This window comes from Trematosphaeria pertusa (genome assembly GCF_010094035.1).
Source record: "Trematosphaeria pertusa strain CBS 122368 unplaced genomic scaffold BU26scaffold_3, whole genome shotgun sequence".
NCBI lineage: Eukaryota > Fungi > Ascomycota > Dothideomycetes > Pleosporales > Trematosphaeriaceae > Trematosphaeria > Trematosphaeria pertusa.
The window spans coordinates 3053110-3068496 of record NW_022987214.1 but is presented as its reverse complement, the minus strand read 5'-3'; the positions used below and the strand labels follow the sequence as shown (position 1 = coordinate 3068496).

Here is a 15387-nt window from a genome sequence, read left to right as displayed (position 1 = left end):
GAACATCTTAGGATGGGTTTCGGTTTTGGTCTCACGGCACGCATTGGTTGCGGCTGCGTTCCCATTTTTGCATGCGGGTGTTTTCATTTTGGTTCCTTTTGCGCATGGTGGGAAGTTACCTGGGTGTTGCGGACCCCTCAGTGAGGAGACGGCATCAACCCTGATGGGATGAGGTAACCTTTGCAAGGGAAGGAGAGATGGACTGCTGGCCTGGATAGTACTGGAGAGGGTGCTTCGTCAGTGGAAATCAGAGTTAGGAAACGTGGAGATGATTCGCACTGGCGCAGGGTTTCAACATGCTATTTCTTCGGCCTTTGGGGGCTTTCCCTCTAAGATGAGTAGATTCCTTCTTTCCTGTCTTCTTGGCTGTGGGGCTTCAGTGTTCCCGATTGTGTGGTGTTGTTTGAGCATGCTTTTGATGTCGTGGTCGTGGTTGCTTTCTTCTGACTGCGTTCAAATGAGGCTACGATGGGCAGCAAGGCTCTTTCGACGGCTAGTGTGGGCACAAGGCGGGTAATGTGACAAAGACGGGGGTGATGAGCCATGAACGGTATTGCATCGCTTCTAGCAACACAAAATCAGGTACCCTTCCTCTACATCTAGGAACTGTTGGCAGTGAGTGCTGCTCAACATCCTGTCTCTTGAACATGCAAGCTCGGTCCTTATGTAGCATACGGAGCCTGATCACTTCAACTGACCGTCCAAAGAGGAGGCTAGACGTCCACAGGCCCACCAGTGTGATGGAAACCCCGCACAGAGCTGCGGCCGATGGAATCGATACGGAGTTACTGAAGGTGAGTGTTCTACACAGTGGAGTGCAGGGGGCCTATCTAGCTTTACTACCCCATCCTGGAGCGCTGCACCTCATGCTCCTAACGCTATCCTCTCAGCAGTCTTCTCTCAGTGCTAAATGGAATATAAGAATCCTACCCAAGCCTCAACCCTCCATTGTCCACCACCTCGGACGCCCGCCTTTTCTTTCCCATATTCCGAGCTCAAGCTATCTACTTCTACCTACAGAAAGCGGGCCGAGGGCCGCCTTCTCTTCTCTACCAGAAAGTCTTCAGCCGTTCGGTCGACGAGCCCGGGGAGCGACCTTGCCTCAACAGCCTCGCCATTAAGCACCGGGAGCATCAGTCTGCGCTTTCAGCCCACCGACCTGGGTATTACTCCTTCCGGGGACCGGTTCATCGGCACCGGCGCTGTTTGCGAGGGCAGTGTCGCTTTAAGGCCCGGAGCTTTCTTCGCCGCTCGATTGACGTCGCGATAATTGAGAAGTCTAGGTCTCTAAAACCCACTGAGGTCCTTCTGGATACCATATCCGCAATTCAGAAGCTTTATCCGCCATTACTTCCTACTCCGGTTCACCAAGGGTCACTCCCGCCGGTGTGCAGCGTGACGACCAGTCGATCCCGTCCCAGTTACGGTTCGGCGTCGATCTCCAAATCACACGGACTGATATAATCATCTGAATCATCTATTCAGGCATTACATCTAGTGATGAGTCTTGCATTCCGCTATGGACCTTGATGCAACCATGGACGGCGCCATAGATGCATACATGGCCGGAAGCATGATGGAGCTAGACGACGTCCATCCGAGTCGGCAACTCAACATCGATTTCCCAGCCATTCAACCAATCAGAACAAATAGATCATCTGGAGAGCATCACCAAGCCAGCTTGCCTCCTATTGGATCTTTCTCTGGCATATCACGTGATAGCCAAGACTCGCTAAATAGCGCCAATCCAAAGGAGCAAGCTCGAGCTTCACCTGCAGAGCGCGGCCTCGACAGAGACAGGTTCGCCCATCGACCCATTAAGCCGCTCCCACCACCACGCCGCTCTCGCAATCGATATCGGGGTGCAAGGAGGTCGGAATACTATCTGCCGCGTGATTCGCCCCGCGATCGCTCCTCTCCTTCGCGCGGCGACCACTACAGCCCTCCGCGCCGTCGACAGAGCCCTACCGATTTCGACGTACCTCCCGAGCTCAGGGAAGAAGCGGAGCTTGCGGCAGCCATGGCGGATATGGATGTTAGGGTCGACGATAGAGATGATAGGCGCGATCGAGGACGGAACCGTGGAAACAAGCGGCGTCGTGATGGTAAGCTTGAAGCGCCCTAGACCTGACCCTATTCCCCGTATTAACCACGATGCAGACGAGGACGACAATCATTACGATCACAATGAACGCAACGATCGCCGTGGACCTCAGCGACGACGCCGTGATGAAGGACCTCCAGGACCTCCGCGTCGTCGATTCGAAGAGCCTCCACTGGCGAAGCTCCGCAGGTTGATCTTGAACATTGCCAGCTCCACGAAGCTGCCAGAAGATGAGGCTATCGACATTGTAGAATACCTTCGCGATCAATATGACGATGAAGACACGCGATCCGGATTTTTTGATATATTAGTTCAGCTGTATGTCAAAGCGAATAATCAATGTTGTGATCTGACTGACAGATTGTAGCATCGTAGAACAGCCCTTCAAGATCCCATTCGTCGCTGCCGTAGCTTTCTACGGGAATCAAGTAAAACCCGAGATCACCGTCGAAGCAATGAAGCGCGTCGGCGACCGCTTACAAGTAGCCTTGAATGCTGGTCAATGGAGGGAGTTCAAGCTGCTGCTGCGTTTCTTCGCCTGCCTGCAGGGTTTGTACGAGGAAGACGGCATCTTCGCCCTTCTCGGTCAGCTGTTCGACACCGTCGTGGACCTACAGAGCGCAAATGAGAACGACGTATGGTATACCCGATCTATGTCAACTTTAGTTACTGACTGCCATTAGGTCGTCGGCATTGAGCTCGTCAAGATCATCCTCCTGACTATTCCGTATGCCATTGTTGCTGGAGGGAGCCGCTTCCATGAGAAGGCGCAAGAGTTGCTCAACAGCACGGGCATCGTAGCTGGTAACATGCTTCCCATGGAAGCCCTCATCCACGCCTATGACACCGAGAGCGATGACAAAGTGATCGGATATCATAGCGTCATTGGACTCCTGCAACAGCAGCTCACTGGCGAATCACAGAATGGGTGGGAGCTCAAGTGCATCCCCCGATTCCATGTAGATGCAGTACGAAGAAAAAACCCCGAGGAGACGCTTCCCAACGTACCGCTAACGCACGCTTTCCCGACCTTTACGATCCCTTCGCCCGTCAATCCGGGACCCAAACCTCTTTTTCCTGAGGCTTACTTCTCTCTCCTAGCGGATCAGGATTTCGGTACCGTCCCCAGGACCAACGATATTGCATCCTCTGTCATACGAGATGCCATCGTCGACACCATTGACCAACTCGACTTCAACCGTGAGATGGTTGCCAAATTCCTCGTCGACCTTGACTGCTACTGGTCGCTCGACACTTTCACTAAGCGTGGAATCGCCTTCGACAAGTTCCGCGAGGCTATTGGTGACAAGATCATCTACAAGTCAGAAGATATGGTCATCGACGCAATCTTCTCGGAGCTGTTCAAGCTCCCCACACCAGAGCACAAGCTCGTCTACTACCATGCTCTCATCACGCAGTGCTGCAAGGTTGCTCCGGCTGCCATTGCTCCTTCATTGGGCAGGGCCATTCGCACCATTTACAAGAGCTTGCATGTTATGGATCTCGAACTAACCTACCGTTTCCTAGACTGGTTCACTCATCATCTGAGCAATTTCGAATTCCGATGGAGGTGGACCGAGTGGTATGTGTTGATGATGGAACAGTATGACAAAAGCTAACGATCGCAGGCTCGGTGATCTTGAGCTCTCAAATTTACACCCGAAGAAGGCGTTCATCGTTGCTGCGCTTGACAAGGAAATCCGGCTTTCGTTTGCTAAGCGCATCAGATCCACCCTGCCTGAAGACATGCACTCATTGATTCCGGAACGGCTTGATGAAGACAACAGCCCTGATTTCAAATATGACAATCAGCGTAAGTGTCGTCACTGCCAGTGATTGGTTCGTAATTAATATGCCCGCAGAGACGCCATTCGCCCCAGAAGGCCAGGCACTACTTCACCAGCTTAGAAAGAGGGCTCCTCCAGAGGACATCCAGCAGACCATAGACAGGATACATGAGCAGGCGACCGAGCTGGGAATCGCTGACGTCCTCATACCATCAACAGACGCGTTTGTGACGGCCATCTGCCGCCTGGGCGCTAAGTCGCTTTCGCACGTTCTCTCGTGTATCGAGCGAGGCAAAGACCGGCTCTTAAATATCGCCCAGACCTCGGAGCCTGCACGACGTCAGATCGTGGCAAGCGTAGTCGAGTACTGGAAAGACCAACCCGGTGTTGCTGTTCGTATCATCGACATTCTGCTCAACTACACCATCCTCGCGCCGATGACTGTGGTCCAGTGGGTGTTTGGTGAGCACATGGGTGCCGGTGAAGCGCTGGCGGAGAGCTGGACCTACGAGATGGTATCGAACACGGTTTCCAAGGTCACGAACCGTAACCGTCAGATTGCATCAGCTCGTCTTCAGAAGGGTCTCCCAGTGGAGCAAGTTGAAATGGTCGAGGCAACATTGACTAAGGATCGAGATAACGCCCGCGAGCTTCTCAAGTACATCGAGGATGCCGTGAGGGGTGTTGCTGAGGGAGCTGTCGACCGCCTGATTGAGAAGGAGAGTAGCGGAGAGCTCTCTGCGGAGGATGGTCAGCTCATCAAGGCCTGGGGCAAGCGCTGGTACACGGTCTTCGTCCGCAAAGCTGCGATTGAAGAGTCGGTGGTAGGGGAGCAGGCCGTCGAGGCGAGAATCAAGCTTCTGGCCGCGGAGCCTGATGCCCCCGCTGGGGCGATGCAGGAGGACGCCAATGGTGTGGCAGAGCAAGCGACAAACGGTGACACCGAGATGCTCTGATCAAGCTCAATCTGGGCTTGGTGGCAGAGTTCTTGTATCACTTTCGTCACGAAAAGGTTTGACAGGGCGGCAGCCGGCAAATCGTCGTTTGGATGGGTATCGAACGAGCATGCGACTTCGGTTCCCAGTCCCTAAGGCAAGCGGGCGTAGAGCTTCGGCGAATTGCGGCGTCATCAGAGCATCTTAATGCATGGTATGATTTCAGTCCTTCGTATGTATAGTATCAGTTTCAAAAGTACAAAAGTCGAGAAAACGGCGTGGTGTGGTTTTTATTTTGGTCCTAACATGTGGCGGCGTCGTCAGCGCGGCATTCTGCACGATGATGGTTGGCGGCAGGAGCTTGGATCACTTCGTCATGTGAAGATCGACCGGAACCCTGCAAGGCCAAGCTGAGCAAGAACGGAATACGGCACTGTCGCTCTCACACTGCACACCACGGCCATGCCGCCCGTCGCACGCTGTTATATACCTACCTAGCACATGCATTTGCTGCAATACGCACCCCGCATGCCCGCGCTTTCCTCTCCCAACCGCCCTTGCATAGTCCCTCGAGTACCCGGTTGTCGACCGTACCTCCGCAGACCATGATCCTGCCTCCGAGCCATGTTGCTGCAAGCCCGGCGACAACCGCCCTCAGCGATGCCGCCTCGCCCTCTCCGACGTCCTTGATACCTGGTTACGGCAGCGAAAACTGGAGCTCGCTCATCGGCATCGTTACCGCGATTGTCGGAAATATCCTGATATCCTTCGCCCTGAACATGCAGCGGTATGCGCATATACGCCTGGAGCGGGAGTGGCAAGAGAAGGAGAGGCAGCGCAAGAGGAGGAGCGCCTCATACAGGTCGGAGCAGGCGAAGGCGGATGAGCGGGCGAGAGCGAATCTGAACAGGAAATATCATCGTCCGCGGCAGACTGGGGAGAACTTGGGCCAGAATGGGAGCGAGAGCGTGGGTGAGGAATTCGCTGCCCGCGAGTCGGACCCTCTTCTCTCGACTACAAGGGCGGGCTCAAGACCAAGTTTGAGTTCGACGGCAAGCGGGGAAGCGGGGGATGGACCGGCATATAAGCCAAAGAGCTACCTCAAGAGCCCATATTGGTGGGCAGGCATCATACTTATGACCACCGGAGAAGCGGGGAATTTCCTCGCCTACGGATTCGCGCCAGCGTCAATCGTGTCCCCTCTCGGCGTCGTTGCTCTGATATCGAACTGCATAATCGCCCCATTTATGCTCAAGGAACCCTTTCGGAAAAGAGACGGACTGGGAGTGCTGGTTGCTGTTGCCGGAGCGGTAACCATCGTCCTGTCTGCAAGCGACAACAACCCCAAGCTGGGTCCCGGGGAGATATGGGATTTGATCTCGACCTGGGAGTTCGAAACGTACCTGGGTATCACGATTGCGGTTATTCTTGCATTGATGGTGGCGAGCAACAAGTTTGGGGAGAAAAACATATTGATTGATTTAGGACTGGTTGGGCTGTTCGGTATGTTGTGCAAGGCGCTGATCATGCCAGAATGCTAATGCGATGGCAGGCGGGTACACGGCTCTCTCCACCAAGGGCGTCGCCTCTATGCTTTCATACACCCTATGGCGCGCCATTACCTTTCCCGTCACATACCTGCTTGTTGCCATCCTCGTGGGTACTGCTATCATGCAGATCAAGTACATCAACAGGGCGCTACAACGCTTCGACGCTATCCAGGTTATTCCGGTGCAGTTCGTCCTCTTCACCCTCTCAGTCATTCTTGGATCTGCAATCCTATATCGTGACTTTGAACGCACCTCTGGCAGTGATGCTGGGAAGTTCTTTGGGGGTTGTGCTATGACGTTCATGGGAGTGTGGCTGATTACGAGCGCGAGACCACCGAAGAGAGATGAAGACGAGGAGGACCGGGATCCGGAGCCTGAGGATGCTATCAATTTGGTCGATGGGGAGCGATACCACGATGAGGTCGACGGCGTCAACGAGGAAGCTGGTGCGAGCAGCCGCCGGTCATCAACTCTTCGAGCCATGTCACCACCCATCGATATACACAGGAGACCATCGACACGAGAAATATCCGAACCTGCTACGCCAGATATTACATTTACGCCGGACGCGCCTACCCTACGCACGCCAACCACGCCAAACGATAGCCGGAACGAAATCCCATCATCCTTAACGACGAACCCCTGGGACCAAGAAAGCACTCCTGATTCCCCATCTAACCGCCGGCCACCAGCGCAGCTCAGCAGGCATACCACGCTCTCCATACCAGCCCTCCCAACGGAGCAACCACGTGTATCGACATCAAGCCCCGAGCTCCCCGTAAACCTCCCTATGCCCCACACACCTATTCGAACTACCTCAGACACCCCAGTAACCCCGAGCGTCGCAACTACCCTACCACCACACCTACGTCGTAGAGGTACTTCAGAACGTCTCAGCACCCGAAACTCGATCCCTGGCCCGCTACTGGCGAGTCCACTTAGCACGAGCTTGAGTGCTATGGTTCAGGACCTAAAGCGCGGAGGTAGTTTGAGGGGCCATCCTACGCAGAGGGCCGATGATGCGACAAGGAGACAAAGCGTGCTGGGCATAGGCGCACAAGAGGTAGACGAGGAGCGAATAGGTGAGCCGCTCGATAGAAGGAGAACAGGCACGGATGAGACTTCTCCCGAGCGTGGAGGACGAGGAAGAAGTCTTAGCGGGACTTTAGGTGACTTGTGGAGGGGATGGAGAGGGCAGCTTGAGGAAGAAGATGCTGAAAGGCATGTTAACACGGAGGCTGGGCAAGAGCATAGGCAGGAAGAAAGGTGATGACAAGTTCTATGAGGATGAAGAGGAAGAGGGTTTCTTGTGCATGCTTTGGATACGGGGAAAGACGGCTTGAAGTAATAATACCCAGAGCTCAGCGTTCATTGCTTTTTGGCATAGCTTGCGGATCGGTTTAGTCTACAGCATTCAATGGAGTCGGAATTTTCCTTCTCGCTACGAGTCCTCAAACAATGCATGCCATCTTGGCATCGCTTACCTTGTGCGAGGCTCGCTCAGCCTCGCATGCAAGTCGGACCGGAGAAGGCAGCGACGAGAGAAAAGAAATTATATCTGCCAAACCTCCGTCGGCAACAAACACGCCGTCCGGTGCCTAGTGCCTAGTGCCTAGTGCCTAAACCGACCCTTGCTTCCAAATCATGGCTCCGCCCGTCACCCGAAACTTTTCACGACGCTCTGTTAAAAGAAGGCCTATGGAGCAATTCCTTAAATGGCCGCCTTGGACTCGTGAGTCACCCCAGTAGGACGACACGAGCACGAGCCCGAGACATATCTAACCTGGATAATGTGAATATAGTCATTGCCGCACGATATGCAGAACCTTCTCAAGATACCAGAGCGACCCTCGTGTCTCTCGCCAAAACATTCAAAACGGCGAACTGGGCCATCTTTAAGGAAGCGCAGAGAGACCTCAAGGCGCACAGCGAGGCAGGGCGGAATGTGCACAGTTACTCTACGGAATCGCCCAGTTACTTTACGGTAACGGACATTAGTACACTCATCGCCGTCAATTTCATCGCGCTCGAAGGCATGGAGTCCGAGGTAACAGAAAGCGCGCTGAGGAAGCTGGCAGAAATGCTAGAAGATTGCTCGTATCTCCGCATCTGGAAGGCGGCTGTCAACTCCTTGCTGACCTACCAAGGAGATTTAGGCCAAACGGTGAGATGGAAAATTGCTAAGCAGTATGCACTCGATGTGCTAGAGCAGCGGGATGTGGCTGCGAGTCTCTTTGCTGGGGTGGAGGATGAGTTGAGAGGTTGTGGAACGGCGTGGGAAGAAGTGTGCGACAGGATACGCAGGAAAATTCGTGCTCTGGAGAGATTCACGGCTGTGTATGATGCACAACCTGCTGGTGCTTATCCAGATAAAGTGCTGGAGCCGGTGTATGGTCTTGAGCTTCTTGATGACATGAAGCAACTTCGGAAAGGAGGTCTAGTTCGGTATCCGGCCCGGGATCAAGTAAGTCTGCTTGAGTCCATGCTGAAGGTGCTGTCCTAAAAACTATGTAGCACTCTACTATGACACTAACAGGCATCGTATCCCTCTCCACACTCCTCGCCATGATCCCGCTCGGTTTTGCCTGGAGCCTTTCCTCACAGTCACCGGGCAGCACAGCCGACACCGACTTCTTCCTCCTGATTCAAAACTCGATTGTAACCGCCGTGGGGATCGGGGTAACCCTATTCCCCACTCTTGGATGGCCGGACTCGCGGGCAAAGTGGTGGGGCCAGGTTTTCGGCGTTTTGGGGATCTTTTGCGCCATTGTTGCTGTACCTATGTATGTAAAGTTACCCATCATGTGGAGCGCCTTGGTGGCATTTGCGGCCATGGTGGTGCAGATGTTCATGGCGCTGCAGCTTGCGGTTGGGCCGGATGGGGAAAAGGGGAACCTGAAAAGGGACTGAGGAGGTTGCCGTAGTGTTTGCAATTTACCATTTTCTTATGACTGCTTGATTTAGCGGCTATGGAAGGCTTGAGGTAGTGCATGCGCATCGCGGGGAACAGTTCTCTCCACCACACTGTGGAGCCTGAAGGCACTCAACCTGCTCTGGCAGACATACCTAAAGTCCCCTACAACCCGCCCTATTCACCACCCATAAGCCTCCTTCGGGAAGTCGTCCCACTCGTCCTGGAAGTCTCCAACCTCCCTCGGCCCCGGCACCCTCTTTACTCCAAATCTCTACTGTGCCCACACGCGGCACGCCTTTCAACACTCCACTCAGCGTCTGGTCTTCATAGAACGTCATTTCACCCGTACACCCCTTCCCAAAGTACAGCCTTCCGGTGTCGCCATCACGCACACGCCAGCCCAGGGTACAAGGTACACCCAGGGGCTCGTAGCTGGGACCCGGGTCCATCTGGATGAGGAAATCGAAAGAATCGTAGGTTAAGGTGATCCACCAGATGCTGCGGTCTTCGTCGAGGTAGAGGGTTAGGTAGGGAGGATTGACGTGTAGGGTGGGGCAGTTGAGCTTGTATGTTCCGCTGAGCAGGATGTTGCCCTGTTCTTGGATGGGGTCGTGTGGGGAAGGCTCTTGCTTGATGTATGCGGAAGAGGAGCGAGAAGGAGTATACTCCCGCTTGACTCGCGGCTTCGGTAGAGCGGTATTTGTCTTGGGATCGTCCGGCTGAATACGCGGAGTCGGTGGGGAGAAGCCGGAGGGGGTGTACTCCTGCTTGATACGAGGCTTCTTAGTTGGCGTGCTGGGCTTCGTTGAAGTTGGCCAGGACTCATTACGGGGGGGAGGTTGCTGTCTGATTTTGGACTTCGCGCTCGCTGCGGCCTTCTTCGGGGTGGCTTTCGCTTTTGGTGGTTCGGTCTCCTCCCGCTTTCGCTTTCCGGCCGAGCCCTTCTGCTGCTGTTGTCCGCCTTTACCCGCTTGCGATATACCGAGTTGCTCCACCATCGAGAGGCCGGACCCGAGAGATAGATTGACTGACGATGTCAGCGCCTTTCCTTCGCCCTTGCGCTCCCACGCCTACCTGTCACATTGACGCCCTGGTTAGATCCCTGCACAGCAATGTGTCCGCTATGATCATTATTTCCCTTCGCCGCCTTCACCGGCTTCGTGGTCTTCGGAGTCTTCGTTGCTTTCGGCTCTTTCGACCCTTCTTGAGCTTTTGATTCTCAGCATCCTACTCCTTCTTGAGCTCAGTCTCAGGGTTCAGGATCCACGCCGGCACCTCGAGCTTGAACTGATTCAGCGCATTCAACAGCCACACCTTCGCAGCATTTTTCTCCTTGGTGACTGCGTGGGGTTAGCAAGTCCCAACGGCCTGTGTGCACGTGTCTAAAACTCACCAGGAAGGCCATGGTGGATGAGCTGAGCACTGTAGAAGTGCCACACGGGATCTTTAGCTGGCTGGGCTGGGGCTGGTTTCTTCGACTTGGAGTAGAGTTTCGGGGCTTCCGGGCGCAGGAGCGCAGCAAGTTCGGCAACGCTGGCGCGCGCGTGGTGATTTCCATTTCCAGCATCGGCGTACAGCACGGAGCTGTAGAGGAAGTCGCCGCGGCGGACGGGTGATGCGAAGGTCGCCATGGGGATGTGAGAGGGGGAGGTGGAATCGTGTTCTGGAGGAGTGTGGTGGAAGGAAGTTCGGGTCGGGTGCAAGTATGCTTTCCATGGTACTGCTCGCCCTGGACCTTAGCGTTCTTGTGAAAAGTGAGGGGGCGCATTTGAGAAGTGTCGCAGAATGGTACCATCATCAAGCCCACAAGCGCTCAACACGCCTTGTTCCAGGCATGGAAGTGTGTTGCCAACTTGCACTGCGTCATGCTTCATAATCTGGAATAGCAATGTGCGGCGCGAAAGAGGGCAACAACGACGGTATGCCGACGGCAAAAGCGCATTATGCGTCTAGCCAGAGAAGAACTAGTTTTCGCGGACCACCGCGGTGTCCACCGATCCCTCCACAGCAGCCGTGCAGATGCGCTGAAGATTGCGAAGAATACTCTGTCGTCATATGCCCGCTCTCCGCATTTCTTCTCCTCTTCTTCGTCCACATGCTCGTGAAGTTGCAGCGGCCATCTAACTCTCGAATAAGCTTGTCCTCCCAGTGCTCACCACAGTCATTATTCGCTGCGGCAGAGATCTCGTTGAAGAGAAAAGCTAGAATGGCCGATGGCAGTTGTGGTAGTAGCTGTGCCTCCCTATCGGTCTTGTTGCGAGGGTTGTAATTGTACGCAATCACCTTGAGAAGATATTGGGCGCCTCGTTCTCTCCAACGAGAATCTAGACAACTTTAAGCCCGAAATTACGACTTTGCGGTCAGATATACCGGGTAGGGATTGAAGTTTCTGATCGTACAGAAAAGTGGATGGTTTGGCATTAGCTCTAGAGGTGTGATTCATTTTGTGCTAGGTTTCTTGATTCCGCGTAGATGCTTGCTCAGAGGTCGGGGCTCGGCGTCGGGACTAGGGTGTCTACGCTGGAAGGGTTCGGAATAATGTCTTGGGAAGTAAATGGCACGTCTTCGCTGAAGAATTTGGGTTGACCTAGAAAGACGCGGACGTGGCCAGCACGCGACGCCAAAGCACGTGCCTTAACCGATTCATCTCCGGCTAATCTCCGGCCAGAGCTCCAAGCTCTCCGCTCAGGCGTCACCGCTTCTCGACTTGAACATATCCCCGCCATGAGAGTACTGCGCCCCGGCAATCTCTGTGAAAGCAGCCGAAGCTGCTGTCTTTGGTCCGCACCATGATAGAGTCTTGCGCATAGTACACCGCGAAGCAAAACACCGCCATGGCCTACGATACCTCGACCGGCTATGCTGCGCCCAGCACGAGCAACTTCCAGGATACCGAAGCCTCGCTTCCCATGTTCAACATTGAGCGTGTATCGCTACAGTTCTCTGTGTCTTCAGACTTCGTCGCAGCGGCAGTCGCCAACAACGTCCTAATTCTCGCTCTCTCGACCGGGCGCATTCTACGGATTGACCTGGATAATCCCGCAGACATCGATGGTTCGTAGCGCAGCTAGACCATGCTTCTGCTATACTCTGGCTTACTGTCTCAAAGATATCGATCTACCAAAGAGGCCTTCGGAAATCGGAGTCATAAAGCGTCTCTTCCTCGACCCCTCCGCCTCACACCTCATCATAACCACCACCCTCGCCGAGAACTACTACCTGCACACACAATCCCGGACTCCCAAGGCTCTGTCGCGCCTAAAAGGCGTCGCCATCGAGAGCATATCTTGGAACCCTTCCCAGCCAACCGCGTCAACACGAGAGATCTTGGTCGGAGCGGCCGACGGGAATGTCTACGAAGTGTACATTGAGCCCTCGTCCGAATTCTACCGACGGGAAGAGCGATACTTGAAAGGGGTATACAAGACCAATGATGGCCCTGTTACTGGCTTGTGGGTGGATATCATTCCAGGTAGGAATGACCTGCGGCGAGTCATCGTTGCAACACCATCAACCTTCCTGCACTTTGCTGGAAAGGTCGGACGACACAGTCACGAGGGAAGCGGATCAATATTCTCGAGACTATTTGAGAGCGAGTCCGCCACAGTGCATGAGGTGTCGAATGTCTCACCTGGAGCTACCTCCCTGCTGACTGTTTCGCCGGAGAGCCAGGAGACGCCGACGTTGGATCACACGAACACCGAGAGGATATTCGGCTGGCTCACGTCGCAAGGGGTCCTTCACGGCAAGCTTTACCTTTCTTCGGATACTGCTGAAATAGGCGGCAAAGTTTTGAGCGACTCCAAGATGCTGCCTAGATCGCAGATCCCTCCGTCACAGACCGCTAGCGGACGTACTAGACGTACGCAAGAGCCGGTTAGCTCCATGATACTTAGCCAATGGCATATTATGCAGCTAGTCGAGGGAAGAATAGTGGCCATCAACCGACTAGACGACACAGTAGTGCTTGACCAGGTAGTGCTGGAGCCTGGCCAAAGCGCTCTTGGTCTCGTAGCGGACATCAAGAAGAACACCTACTGGCTGTTCACCAACCAGGAGATCTTTGAGGTCGTTGTGACAGACGAAAGCAGGGACGTCTGGAAGATCATGCTAAAAGCACAGCAATTCGACGCAGCATCTCAGTACGCCAAGACTGCGTCTCAGAAAGACGCAGTAGCAACAGCCTCCGGTGATTACCTGGTCGGTAAAGGGCAATACCTTGAAGCCGCCACGGTTTATGGACGAAGTACCAAGCCTTTTGAGCAAGTAGCTCTCACGTTCATAGACAAAGGCGAGCAAGATGCGCTGCGCAAATATCTCCTCACCAAGCTTTCGACCCTCAAGAAATCGGCCACCATGCAGCGAATGATGGTAGCCACATGGCTAATCGAGTTGTACATGGCGAAGCTCAACACGCTGGACGATACCATCACCACGAAGGCCGAGCTATCAGAGAGCATGAACACAGCCGAGACTCAGGATCAGCTTTCGGTCATCCGCAAAGAGTATCAAGAATTCGTTACCAAGTACAAGTCCGATCTAGATCGCAAGACGGTTTACGAGATCATTAGTAGCCACGGAAGGGAGGAGGAGCTTCTTTACTTCGCCACGGTTGTGAATGACTACAACTATGTCCTCGCTTACTGGGTACAGAGGGAAAGATGGCAGGAGTCTATGGATGTCCTCAAGAAACAAACAGACCCTGAGATCTTCTACAAGTACAGTAGCGTTTTGATGGCGCACGTACCTACTGATCTCGTCGAGATTATGATGAGGCAGACCAACTTGGACGCGCAAAAGCTCATTCCTGCCTTCCTCAACTACAATAACATCACGAAAGCGCCGTTGAATCAGAATCAGGCGGTCAGATATCTCGTCTTCGAAATCAATCAGCACCAGTCCACCGATGCCGCGATCCACAACACGCTCATATCGATATATGCTTCACATCCCACGAGCGACGAATCCGCTCTGCTTGCTTATCTGGAGGGCCAGTCGTATGCGAACGAGCAGAATTACGACGCGGACTTTGCTCTCCGTCTGTGCATCGAGCACAAACGAGTTCAGTCCTGCGTTCACATTTATAGCTCCATGGGCCAATATGTGCAAGCCGTGGACCTGGCGCTGAAATACGACGAGATCGACCTGGCAAGCAGCGTCGCCGACCGCTCGCACACGGAACCAGCCTTGCGAAAGAAGTTATGGCTTGCGATCGCTAAGAAGGTGATCTCGCAGTCGTCAGGCATCAAAACGGCTATCGAATTCTTACGTCGGGTAGATTTGTTGAGGATCGAAGACCTCATTCCATTCTTCCCCGACTTCGTAGTCATCGACGACTTCAAAGAGGAAATCTGCACTGCGCTGGAAGACTACTCGCGGAAAATCGACGAGCTGAAGAAGGAGATGGACGACAGCGAAGAGACAGCAGCTCATATCAAGACGGACATTAAAGCTCTGGAGCAGCGATACGCCATTGTAGAACCAGGAGAGCGTTGCTATGTATGCGGCCTGCCACTGCTCGCTCGGCAGTTCTTTGTCTTCCCTTGCCAGCACGCTTTCCACAGTGACTGCTTGGCCAAGAAAGTCGTTGAGCTTGCAGGAATTGCGAAAGGGAAACGGATTGCCGAGTTGCAGACAGAGGTTAGCAAAGGGACGAGCGTAGGGCCGAAAAGGGAGAAAGCTATTCGCGAGCTGGATGCTCTCGTTGGCTCCGCTTGGTGAGTTTGTGATTAGCAGCTTGTCCTTGGCTTGGCTAACAAATTCATAGTGTTCTTTGCAGCGAGATGGCTGTTAAGCTGATAGATGAACCGTTCATTAAGGCGATGGATGACAAGGAGGAATGGGCGCTATAGATTCGTAATAGAGATACCTCTGACACGTACGTGTCTTGTATTTGAAATATCAACAGCTTCGCATGTGAACCTCTTGTGACTGAGATGCATACTGCTTCCCGCTGCGGAATTTAGACGAGGCTGTGAGGTGGCTGACACATGGCCTTGGCCAAATACGGTTAGCGATCCTCGTTACTTCTATTCTTGGTCTCATTCTCCAGCATCACCGCACCTCTGCCCAATCTTGATCTTTCCCAACAAAGTAC

At 53.8% G+C, this 15387-nt stretch overlaps 5 protein-coding genes across 5 annotated transcripts; 4 read left to right on the top strand and 1 right to left on the bottom strand.

The window, feature by feature from the left end:
- The first annotated feature begins 1781 nt into the window (after positions 1-1781).
- Positions 1782-5113, top strand: BU26DRAFT_451005 (uncharacterized protein). Its single transcript, XM_033824755.1, has 6 exons — positions 1782-2105; positions 2161-2422; positions 2472-2739; positions 2788-3686; positions 3733-3917; positions 3967-5113. Exons 1-6 carry the CDS (start codon positions 2021-2023, stop codon positions 4845-4847), a joined length of 2580 nt encoding a protein of 859 aa, XP_033688918.1. The 5' UTR covers positions 1782-2020; the 3' UTR covers positions 4848-5113.
- A 318-nt stretch (positions 5114-5431) lies between these two features.
- BU26DRAFT_528895 (DUF803-domain-containing protein) lies at positions 5432-7646 on the top strand (the record flags this gene model as incomplete). Its single annotated transcript, XM_033830874.1, has 2 exons — positions 5432-6329; positions 6379-7646. The coding sequence occupies 2 exons, from the start codon at positions 5432-5434 to the stop codon at positions 7644-7646; spliced, it is 2166 nt and encodes a 721-aa protein (XP_033688917.1).
- A 383-nt stretch (positions 7647-8029) lies between these two features.
- On the top strand, positions 8030-9324 carry BU26DRAFT_231843 (uncharacterized protein). Its single transcript, XM_033820883.1, has 2 exons — positions 8030-8840; positions 8891-9324. Exons 1-2 carry the CDS (start codon positions 8412-8414, stop codon positions 9284-9286), a joined length of 825 nt encoding a protein of 274 aa, XP_033688916.1. The 5' UTR covers positions 8030-8411; the 3' UTR covers positions 9287-9324.
- A 27-nt stretch (positions 9325-9351) lies between these two features.
- Positions 9352-11029, bottom strand: BU26DRAFT_601946 (uncharacterized protein). The gene is made up of 4 exons (XM_033835306.1): positions 10684-11029; positions 10522-10630; positions 10365-10411; positions 9352-10317 (listed from the first exon to the last, which is right to left on the bottom strand). The coding sequence occupies exons 1-4, from the start codon at positions 10919-10921 to the stop codon at positions 9443-9445; spliced, it is 1269 nt and encodes a 422-aa protein (XP_033688915.1). The 5' UTR covers positions 10922-11029; the 3' UTR covers positions 9352-9442.
- A 957-nt stretch (positions 11030-11986) lies between these two features.
- BU26DRAFT_478407 (uncharacterized protein) lies at positions 11987-15196 on the top strand. Its single transcript, XM_033825642.1, has 3 exons — positions 11987-12344; positions 12400-15007; positions 15058-15196. Exons 1-3 carry the CDS (start codon positions 12125-12127, stop codon positions 15140-15142), a joined length of 2913 nt encoding a protein of 970 aa, XP_033688914.1. The 5' UTR covers positions 11987-12124; the 3' UTR covers positions 15143-15196.
- The last annotated feature ends 191 nt before the right edge of the window (positions 15197-15387 follow it).

Coding starts and splice junctions, on each gene's coding strand:
- BU26DRAFT_451005 (XM_033824755.1), top strand. CDS start 2,021: ATGGCGGATATGGATGTTAGGGTCGACGATAGAGATGATAGGCGCGAT. Junction 2,106..2,160: donor AAACAAGCGGCGTCGTGATG/GTAAGCTTGAAG, acceptor ACCACGATGCAG/ACGAGGACGACAATCATTAC. Junction 2,423..2,471: donor TTTGATATATTAGTTCAGCT/GTATGTCAAAGC, acceptor GACAGATTGTAG/CATCGTAGAACAGCCCTTCA.
- BU26DRAFT_231843 (XM_033820883.1), top strand. CDS start 8,412: ATGGAGTCCGAGGTAACAGAAAGCGCGCTGAGGAAGCTGGCAGAAATG. Junction 8,841..8,890: donor GGTATCCGGCCCGGGATCAA/GTAAGTCTGCTT, acceptor AAAACTATGTAG/CACTCTACTATGACACTAAC.
- BU26DRAFT_601946 (XM_033835306.1), bottom strand. CDS start 10,921: ATGGCGACCTTCGCATCACCCGTCCGCCGCGGCGACTTCCTCTACAGC. Junction 10,631..10,683: donor CATCCACCATGGCCTTCCTG/GTGAGTTTTAGA, acceptor AACCCCACGCAG/TCACCAAGGAGAAAAATGCT. Junction 10,412..10,521: donor GAGACTGAGCTCAAGAAGGA/GTAGGATGCTGA, acceptor TAATGATCATAG/CGGACACATTGCTGTGCAGG.
- BU26DRAFT_478407 (XM_033825642.1), top strand. CDS start 12,125: ATGGCCTACGATACCTCGACCGGCTATGCTGCGCCCAGCACGAGCAAC. Junction 12,345..12,399: donor TAATCCCGCAGACATCGATG/GTTCGTAGCGCA, acceptor ACTGTCTCAAAG/ATATCGATCTACCAAAGAGG. Junction 15,008..15,057: donor GCTCTCGTTGGCTCCGCTTG/GTGAGTTTGTGA, acceptor ACAAATTCATAG/TGTTCTTTGCAGCGAGATGG.